The 11,352-nt window shown below is 32.9% G+C and overlaps 1 protein-coding gene across 1 annotated transcript; it reads left to right on the forward strand.

Annotated features, from left to right (window-relative positions):
* The first annotated feature begins 439 nt into the window (after window positions 1-439).
* On the forward strand, window positions 440-3,599 carry LOC107864480 (dCTP pyrophosphatase 1). Its single transcript, XM_016710845.2, has 2 exons — window positions 440-786; window positions 3,093-3,599. Exons 1-2 carry the CDS (start codon window positions 640-642, stop codon window positions 3,411-3,413), a joined length of 468 nt encoding a protein of 155 aa, XP_016566331.1. The 5' UTR covers window positions 440-639; the 3' UTR covers window positions 3,414-3,599.
* Window positions 3,600-11,352: the final 7,753 nt, after the last annotated feature.

An 11,352-nucleotide genomic window follows, 5' to 3' on the forward strand; every position in this document is an offset into this window, starting at 1 on the left:
AATTTTCTTTCTCTTTTATAAAAAGTGTATCAATATGGTATAAAAGTGTATCAATAGAGTATAAAGACTGCATGTGCCCAATTGGGCCAAATGGCTAAAAAAGAAAATTAAATTTAGTCGACAAGTTACATTTGTCCACCTTTTCAAATTGTATCCATTTTTTTTAAAAAAATGATCACCGCATGTCCTTTTCCCAAATAAAAATTTAGTACTCGTTCCATTTAAAAAAGAATGACCTACTTTGACGTGGTACAAAATTTAAGAAAATAAAGAAGATTTTTGAATCTTGTGGCCTTAAATTAAAGTTATGTCAAATGTACCAAAATGTTCTTTAATCTTGTGGTCCTAAACATGCCATGTGAAAATTTGAAATTAAAATATTACCAAAAAAGGAAAGAAATCATTTTTTTAAAATGAATTAAAAAAGAAAGTAAGTCATTCTTGTTTAAACGGAGGGAGTACTAATTTTCACTACTAAATAAAACAAAGTGAGGTGTCAGTTTCAACCAACCGGCAATAACAAGTTACCCAGTCACCAATTCCCCCTTTTTTATAAAACCTTAAAAACCACCACCATTACAATAAAACCTCAAACAAATCAAAATTTTATGTAAAATCACCCCCCAAAAAAAAGAAAAAATGAAGGGAAAATCAGTGAAGGAAGAAGAAGAAGGAGGAAGAAAAGGGTCAGTGAGTATTGAAGAGTTACAGAAAAAAATGGCAGATTTTGCTAAAGAAAGAGATTGGGATCAGTTTCATACTCCAAGAAATCTCCTTTTAGCACTGGTTTGTATATAAAAACAACCCCTTTCTTTTTCTAATAATCGTATTATACGGGTTAGCTTTCGCACATTTAAACTAATTTCATGAGATCGTGTCACCTCGCTATACATTCTTTTTATAATGGTGGTGTCGGACAGCTTTCTCTTACCTCGACTAATAGATTATTTGTCTCTTCTCTCTATATATAGGTATCTTTCCAGGGTGCCAAATGTAATTTGACCTCCCACTAGCATTTTTTTTTTAAATAACTCTGGCGTTTGGTCAGTTTTGACGCATCTCAATTAATTTTGGGATACCTTTGACATCCCACTAACTATTTTTTTTGTTTTGATAATCGTGGTGTCCAGTCAGCTTTTGAGCTCCTTAGACTAATTCCATGGAGAAATGACACCTCCTGCTAACTTTTTTTTTTATACCCTTTTTGTAAAAATTGAAACTTTTTTGTTTTTTAGTGTGTGGGGTGGGGTTGGTTTGGGTTGGTACATAGTGCAATTTTGTCCTTTGTGTGTTCTTTCTGTTGTATACATTTATGGGTTTTGTTGTATCATGTTTATAATAAACTTTAGAAAAAAAAAAAAAAAAGAGGTGTATTTTTTGCTGTTCTTGGTGATTTTGATGTATTTTCTTGATAACTTTGAGGAAAAGCTTCTATCTTTTTGCTCAATGGCTCAGCCTTTATGCCAGTTTTGGTTCCTTTTTTGGTGGGTTTTGTGTTTAAAGATTAGTACTTTTTTCTTATATCTTAGTTGATTTCAAAGGATAGTTGTATTTTTCAATGGAATTAGTAAGGTATAATTCGTAAACAGACACTTAAATTTGACGTTAACGGGCAAGTGAGCACTCTAACTTTGAGAGTGCACATCTAGACACTTCGAATTCGTCTTTATGCCATGTCGGTTTCAACTTACAGAATGACTAGCTGGACACCTCCAAAATTTTTATGTTATGTCAGTGCAGGTGTCCACGAGACCAAGTATGGACGTGTTGGAGCGTTTAGTTGCCTGAGGTGTTTAGATGTGTGCTCTCACCGTTAGTGTTTATCTTTCTGTTGAAATCAAGTTTGAGTGTTTGTTCATGTATTATGGTGAGTAGTTTAATGTATACGAGTGAAAGTTATAGTCTTAAAAGGGCAGTCCGGTGCACTAAAGCTACCGCTATGCGTGGTGTCCAGGGAAGGGCCCCACCACAAGGGTGTATCGTACGCAGCCTTACCTTGCATTTCTGTCAGAGGCTGTTTCGAATGCTTGAACTCGTGACCTCCTGGTCACGTGGCAGCAACTTTACCAGTTTCTCCAAAGGTCCCTTCGGTGAAAGTTATAGTCTTGTAAGGTAAAAACCAACTCTATCACTAATTTTCCTTAGACAAAACCATGGAACAAAGAGTTCTCTGTTTGTTTCATAGAAACTAGAAATGTTTCCCAGTTTTGAGTCATTGTGGAGGATTTCTAAAAAAAGCTTTGTTTTTTCCCCACCAAACAAGGCATAGCACTTATAATCTTCATATGATTTTATGTTCCCCATAATGTCATTATAGCTTTGCAGTTAGTTAGCATATACACTTTTATCTTGTATAACATAGCATTGATTTTATAATTACTCAACTTGTTATTGTGTAAAGTATAATCCTTTTTTGCACTATTGCCAATTGATGTTTCTATTCTGTTACTAACTGTTATTATATATTGTTTCTTGTACTTTCTTCACGTCTTTTTGAGACTGCTGTGGACTATTTTTTTTGAGCCGAGGATCTATCGAAAACCTCTCTACTTCCTATGAGGTAGAGATAAGGTTTGCATACCCCGAGACCCTACTCTGGATATATTGTTGTTGTACTACTTATACTGTAATAACCACATATAGTGTCTTAATTAGTGAATAAATAACTTGGTGATGATGAAGAAGATTGTGGTATTTGCTTATTCTGATTCACACTTCTAAATACTTTCTATCTAAGTTGAGTGGATTCTTCATTTTGAAGAGTCCGAGCAACATAGCTTTGGATATATCGTTGTTGTACTACTTATAGTGTAATAACCACATACTTCTAAATACTTTCTAAGTTATGCGGACTTTTCACTTTCGATGCCGCACCCGTGTTAAATTCTTTGAAAATGCACTATTTTTGGCGAGTCCGACATGCACCCATTGACATTTTCGACGAGTCGGAGCAACATAGCCTTTCTATATATGTATTTGCATAATATTGGCATTAAATTAGTTTACATGGTGAGTCAAGATTCACACAATCAATTCCAACTTTTTGAAAATGAGACAATTTTTTTTTTTTTACTTTTTAATATTAATATCAGGTGGGTGAAGTTGGAGAGTTGTCTGAAATATTTCAGTGGAAAGGTGAGGTCCCAAGAGGTTTACCAGACTGGGAAGAAAAAGAGAAGCAACATTTAGGTGAAGAGCTCTCAGATGTGTTGCTTTATCTTGTCAGGCTTTCAGATATTTGTGGCATTGATCTTGGTAATGCTGCATTGAGAAAACTAGAGCTAAATGCCATTAAATACCCTGTTAGCCTATGCAAAGGTTCATCAAAAAAGCTTACTCTTTTGAGCAAAAATACTACAACAACAACAACCTCCAGCAGTGAAAAAGGTGTTGTTAATAATGATGGTGAATGATTTTCTTTTTGTTTAGGCCTTTAGGGTCTCTTTTTATAGTTTCTTTCTTAGACTTGCTATGACAACTACTAACTAGTTTTGTGATAAAAGGGATATAGACATATAGTGTGTTGATGATTTGTAGTACTAACATGTACCAAGTCAAACAGTTTCTGCCTTTTCTGGATTATTTGGTTTTTTGCTTTATCCATATCCCTTTTGCCTACTGGTTAATACTAGTACTATATTACCTCATGACAAATGTGTTGAGATTTGTGTATTATAATACCCTCTCTATTTCAATTTGTTTGTTTGGTTCGACATGATACGAAGATTACGCAAGTAAAGAAGATTTGTGATTTTTGTGGTCGTAAACTAAAGATATTTGTTTGGTTCTGACATGACACGAAGATTACGCAAGTAAAGAAAATTTTTTATTCCTGTGGTGGTAAACTAAAGATTTTAGAATGTATTAAAGTATTCTTTAATCTTATGGCCATAAACATGATACATGGAAAGTTACCCTCTCTATTTCAACTTGTTTATTTGGTTCTGACATGACACGAAGTTTACGAAAGTAAAGAAGATTTTTGATTCCTGTGTCGTAAACTAAAGATATTAGAATATACCAAAATGTTCGTTAGTCTTGTGATCATAAATATGACGCGTGAGTAAGTTCAATGGAGTTGCCAAAAAAGGAAAGGAGACTTTCTTTTGAAACAAATTAAAAAGACAAATAAGTTGAAAAGGAAGAAATAATATAGAGGTTATCTTGCATTGGCACCATCTGGGGTGGTGTGTTAATGCTATGTTCTTTTCTGATTAAAAAAGAACTCATACCCAATGTATAAATTAAAGAACACTATGTACTGATAACTATGGTTAAGCTCGAGCCGAGGGTCTTTCAAATATAGCCTCGCTACCTCTACAAGATAGGATAAGATTTGCGCATATTCTACAATCTCCGGACCCTTTTTTAGGGTTAAACTTTGTTTCTATTTGATCATTGATGTATAAAAAGTTATATTTTGAGTTTGGCCATCTCCAGAGTATGTTATGTACTACGGTTGAAACTCGTGTTACATATTCATTAGTATGATGTAAACATTAAGTAAAGGTCTTTCTACTCCATATGTTTTTTTTATTAGGGTGATTTTTCATTTTTTTGTTTTGTTTTGTTTGTGAGTGCAAAGAGATGGGTGATTTGTTGATTGTTAACAATGGTAAGATACACCAACATGGGTTGTGGTGCAGCAGATGGGGCTGTTCCACTCTGAATCAGGGGTTCAACCTTGGGTATGGAGAAAACTCTGTTGGGAGCGCTACCCCTCGAATGGGGTCCTATCCAATGCGAATCCAAATTAGTCGGGCTCCAATGCGGGGATCGGACACCGGATGGAAACCAAAAAAAACAATGGTAAGATACTGTACAGTTGATTCAAGTTTGACTAGTTTTGTTTTTGTGGAAGGGTTTCACTAGAGTTCACTTCAGAGAAAAATATCAAATTGTCATAAGTGTCCCCAAAAGCATATGACAAAATTGACATTTTGTGAGGCTTTTAATGACTCTATGGCCCTATTTTTGTAATGTTATGTCTTTTGTTTTTATTGTTTATTGTCTTTAGGTGTCTGATTGGGTTTTTGCTTAATGTCAATAGTGCATTCAACTTTTCTCTTTTGTTCCTCTATACATGCATGTTAGTGTATAATCTCATAAATGAAAGGCCTTACAGTATTAAGGGCAGTCCGATGCATTAAACCTTTTGATTATATGCATGGTTCAAAAAGGGACCGACTAAAAGAATTTGTTGTGTATAGCCTTACCTTGCATTTCTGCAAGAGACTGTTTTCAAGGCTTAAACTCGTGAGTCGTGACCTCCTGGATCAGCTTTTCTGGCTTCCAATGTCTCTCCTCCTTTCGAGTTCTAGTTCTCATAGTTTCTGCTTGGTCTTTTCTTTCTTTTATGAATGTTATAGCTCCTAATTCTTTGGTAGCGGACCTCTTTGATAGTTCAACCGTTATCCCCAGTCTAACTCAACTATTCGACTGTACGACTATTGTGGTTGCGAGTCGAGAGGAATGGAATAGGAATGAAGTGGGGATCACGAATGGTCTTAAGTGAGTAGACAAAACGATTTCCTCGATACAGCTTAACTCCATCAAGCCTGTATGAGTAGTGAAGAAGCAAAACAACATTCTTGTGAAATATTTAATGAAACAGATTCAAACAGCCAGAGTAAATTTTGCCCATAAAGAAAAAGCTAAGGATATGAAATAGTATAAAGTTTTTGATTTTTCCTTAAGCCTTGGGACTCGTTTGGTACAAAGAATAAGAGATCATAACTAATGTCGAAATTAATTATTCGAGGATTATAATGTTATTTTTATCCCACACTGTGGAATAATTAATCTCAGGATAACTTTATTTGAACCAAACAAGCTCTAAGGACCCGTTTGGCCATAGATTTTCCAAGTGATTTTTGAGAAAAAACTTGACAAATAGTGTTTGGCCATATAACTTTCCATTATTTGGCGAATAATCCAAATTCTCAAGTACTTTGGGCCAATTTCATTTTTTGGGAATTTTTCAAAGTGAAATATATTTCTCATATACTATGATCAAAACATCGTGAAACTTCACTAAAAAATGACTTGTCAAAAATATTTGAAAATTTGCGACCAAGCACTAGCTAAAAGTTTTGTTTTTGCCCTGCTCCGGAGGGTACAATTTGCTAATTTTGACATTCCCAATGCAATTTTTAGAGTTTTATCAACAGTGAAACCCTACAACAAAAGAACAACCAAACATACAGTATCATATACTGTATCCACCCATTAATCTGCCACACACACATTGTGTTTCACAGATTAAAGAAAAAAAGATACACTTTGATGTACTAAAAAATGACCCGGACCACAAGAATATGTTATACATAATCATACCAGTCACAAGTTAAAACTTTGTTATTAGTCACATTAAACACAAAATAGTACATCTGTCTGAGCAAACAGTATTAATCATGAGGCAAAGGGGAAAGGAACAAGGCATATACCAGAAATTAGTTGAATTAGTACATGTTACTTCAAATCTAACACTATTATCCCCTCCAACCAACCAGTGGCGGAATCAGAATATTCACTAACGGGTTCATAAGTGAACATATAAACTAACCGAAGGGGTTCAACATCTAATATATATATATATATATATATATATATATATATAAAATAATTTTAACCATGCATATATAGCATAATTTTTCGCCGATGGGGATTCGAACGAACCCCCTTGGCAAAGAGTAGCTCTGCCCCTGCCTCCAACAAAAGACCTACTATTTTCATCGTTTTGATTTATTTATCTTACTTTCTTTTTTAATTCATTTCAAAACGAATGTCTGTTTTTTTTTTGTGACAACTCGTAATTATAGCTTTTCATGCAACATGTTTGAAAAAATACAAGATTAAAGAATATTTTAATACATTACACATATCTTTAATTTAAGGCCACAAGATTTAAATATTTTTAAAGTTGTTGTCATGTAACTAGGAGGTCATGATTCAACCAGTGAAAACAACCTCTTGCAGAAATATAAGATGAAGCTGCATATAATAGATCCTTATGATCCAACCCTTCCTCTACCCCCCCGCATACCAAAAGCTAGTTCTCAAAACTCTCTTTTTAAGAAAAAAAAAAATTAAATCAAATCATAATCAGACAAATAAATTTAAACGAAAAAAGGTTAACCTTATTAGCAAGTCTAAGAAACTAAGAAGTGACTGTTAGAGTTTGTGACCCAGATTCAGTCCTGAAAAGTTTGCGGTGCAACCCATGTTTGTGATTTTTGGACTTAGGATTTATTTGTACGCATGTATTATATATGTGCATTTAGTGGGTCGGTTTTGGACGTAATAAATATACGTTATTGAGACTTTCGTCTTACCATTGTACTCCTCTCCATTATAATGAAAATTCTCCTCCTCTATCTATGATATTTCCCGCAAGGATTTCCACGTAAATCTGTGTGTCTTGTTCTTATTTATTTTTGCTTTATGGTATTGCTTATTCTGCCCGAATATAACAATGACCTAGACAAAAGAGGAGGAAAAAAGGCAAAGCAAATCAAAGAAGATCATGAACCACCATCATCAAGTCACACCACTTTCACTATCAGTGCTGATGGAGATCAATATTGCTGGAGATGGTTGTTGTAATAGTGCTCGAAAGGGTAAGCTTTTTTGATAAACTCTTTTACAAATGATAAGAGAGTATTCTCCCCGTTTAAAAAAGAATGACTTACTTCTCATTTTAATCCGTTTCAAAATGAATAGTTCTTTCCTTTTGTTTGACAACACTTTAATTTCCAATTTCTTACGTGACATATTTAAGATCATAAGATTAAACGATATTTTGATACATTTGACTTAATTTTAATTTAAAACTATAAGATTAAAAAATCTTCTTTATTTTCTTAAACTCTATATCAAGTCAAACAAATCATTTTTATTGAAACAATAACAACAACATTGCCAGTGTATTCCCATAAAGTGGGACCTGAGGAAGGTAAAGTGTACGCAGTCCATACCACTACCTCAGATGAAGTAGAGAGGATGTTTCTGATAGATTCCGGCATAGGACAACTAACAGTATAGCAAATAAACAAACAAAAATCATAAAAACAAACGGCTAAAGGAATAGCACACTACTAAATAATAAAAGAAACCAGGCATCCACTAAGTACTACTATAAACTATATATCCGAAATACAAGTATCAGCAAAACACACCACGAAATAAGGAACTAGTAGACATACACATACCACTAGGCACAACCACAAACAAAGCACTCCTCCCTACTAGTTACTAGTCAGAGCGTACTCCTACCCACTAACCATCTACCCTAATTCGCATCGTCCACACTTTCCTATCAAGGGTCATGAAGTCCTTAAGTTGTAATACTCCATGTCCTATCTAATCAACTCCTTTTCATATTTCTTCGGCCTACCTCTAGTCCTCTACCTCGCCTAAAATCATTCATCGTTAGCCTTTCACACCTCTGTAGTAGGGCATCAAATGTCTGAACCATCTCAACCTCACTTTCCACATTTTTTCTTCCACCAAAGTCACTCTCATCTTCTTTCGAATAGTCTCATTTTTAATCCTACTTTTATTAGTGAGTCCACACATCTTTATGGCCTTTACTATTTAATGACATTCCTTTTAAAATAAAGTATTTACTATTTAATGGCATTTAGCATAGCTCCCCAGTTTTCTGAGTGCAGCATTACCAAGATCAATGCCACAAATATCTGAAAAGCTGACAACATAAAGAAATAGAGCAGACAACTAAATGCTGCTTCTCTCTTTTCTTCCCAGTCTGGTAGCTCTCTTGGGACCTCATCTTTCCACTGAAATATTTCAGACAACTCTCCCACTTCATTTAACATGATGCATCATAAACCAAAATCTTCATTATCATTCAACATTTAACTTTTATACTTTTAACTCAGTAAGATTGCGTACAATACATCCTTATGGTGGAGTCCTTTTCCACACCCTGCGCATAGTGGGAGCTTTACTGCACAGACTTGCCTTTATTTAACTTTTATACAAAGATGATGTATGAAAGTGGTAACCTAGATGACACATATTTTGAGATGTGGAAACAACATTTTACAGAAATATAGGATAAAATTATTTTTATGATTCAGCTCTTTCCTTCCTGAACCTTGCTATGTGCGCATAGCAGGAGAACAGGAGTTTATTGCATCGTGCTATCCTTTTGATAGTGTATGAAAGTGAGTTAATTATCTTGTTTTTCATGTTAAAGTTTACAAGGCGAAAAGAACATTATATAACTAATCAAATGACCTAACTAACTACAACCAACGAGTCAAATAGGTTGAGAAGCAAGAGTATGAGGTGGGGTTGCTTAGTGCATTATGCTATCCTTTTGATAGTGCATGAAAGTAAGTTAATTATCTTGTTTTTCATGTTATAGGTTTACAAGAGCGAAAAGAATATCATATAATTGATCAAACAAGCTAATTAACTATAACCAGGGAGTCGAATAGGTTGAGAAGTATGAGGCGGGGTTGAGACCGAAAACGTACTGGCTTTTTGAATTGCAAAAATACTACAACGTGGAACTTCCGCCTCATATAACTCTTCTTGTGATGAAAGTTGGCTCAGCCCAAGCTTGTGCGGTTGGCTGTCTTACATGTCCCAAAAAGCAAGCAAAGGGGTCCCTAAGTGTACAACATACACATAGGGGCCTACAACTTCGACTTCCATGCTTTTATATTCAATTTACGATCTCTCTATCTCTCAAGTTAGGTAAATTTTGCATATGCACTATCTTATTCATGACTCCGTTTTTTGGAATTGCAATATGTTTTGCTTTTAAATCAAATTTGATCTTTCAAGATTCCAACTTACCCTCCTATACATTACTACTATGAAAAACACAAACATCATTTGAAATTCCTTTGACACGCACCTTTTCAGCCAAAAACCAATTTACAACATCAAACCTTTCTCCAACTATAGTTTTATATATATATATATATATATATATACACACACACATTAGATAATGAAGGGTCCCTTTACGGTCTCAACATTATTTTATAGTTATTTAATTAGTTTTCCAAAAAAAGTGATCATTAATTTTTTCAAATAACTATGATCGAAAATGATAATAAATATCAGCTATTATAATTAAAAAATGACTGATATAGAGAGAAGTTATATATATATATATATATATATATATATATATATATATACTGGCATTTGACATTCACATCTCATCTAACTGTTACAAACAAAAGCATGCAAATTTAGAAAGAGTATGAATATAAAAAAGGCAAGTGTTAATAGTCTTTTTCTCTTGAAGTTACGAAATAACTAATGTGCACTATTTAGATACAATTTTTCCTTTAAAATAGGTATCTGTACTTGAAATTTACTGTTTGCATGACATTAATGACGATTATCATAAATGTTTTGATATTTTATTCGTACATAATATATTTCTTACAAAATATTATTCCATGATTTTTGAGTATGCTATTATAGAGAGATAATTTTATAAAGAGTGTACCACTATAATAAACATCATTGTTATTATAGGTAAATATCGTTAGAGAAGTAAAATATAACATGAAAAATCAATTCCAGAGAAAATCAGGCCACTATCATGAAATATTGTTATAATGAAATAACATTATAGAGAGGTCTGGCCGTATATTATTATTAGTGTAAAAAAAATTTACAGTATTAAGCGGTCATTAGTTATGTAGCAAGTAATATGTTTTATTTTTAAGATTGTGAATTTGTTGTAAAGATTTATAAGTAAATAGTTTTATATGACTCTATTTATACTAATAATATCTATATTATTTATATTAAAGTTAAGAATCAGTCAAGTGTATAATATACCATCCCGATAAAATATGAACAAACTCACCACTTAAATTAATTAAATCATAGTCTTAAAATTGTTTTTTAAGTGTATAAAGTTTTTAAATTTGAATTGTTATTGAGTTGAATAAATCCATATTAAGTAAAATAAATGAATTTTATATGTTTGTTAGTAGAAGTTTATGATACTAATCATTGGCTAGAATATAATTTAAGAAGGTTTGAATTTTGAAAATACATAGACATATTCAAAAGCACAATTTGAGATTTACAATAATTTTAATAGAATTACATCATTCTATTAAAACTTCATCCATTTTAATTTGTTTGGTTTATTTTAATTTGGTATAATGTTTAATAAAGTAAAAAAGATTTTTTAAAATTTTATGAACCTAAGTTAAACATATTTCAAATGTTTCAAAATATATTTTAATCTTGTGGTTTTGAATATACCATTTGAAAAGTTAGAAACAGAAATAGCGAAACAAAGAAAAAAAATATTTTTCTAATCTGAAATAAATTTAAAAAAAAAAAGTA

Source organism: Capsicum annuum, chromosome 3, assembly GCF_002878395.1.
Source record: "Capsicum annuum cultivar UCD-10X-F1 chromosome 3, UCD10Xv1.1, whole genome shotgun sequence".
Lineage (NCBI taxonomy): Eukaryota > Viridiplantae > Streptophyta > Magnoliopsida > Solanales > Solanaceae > Capsicum > Capsicum annuum.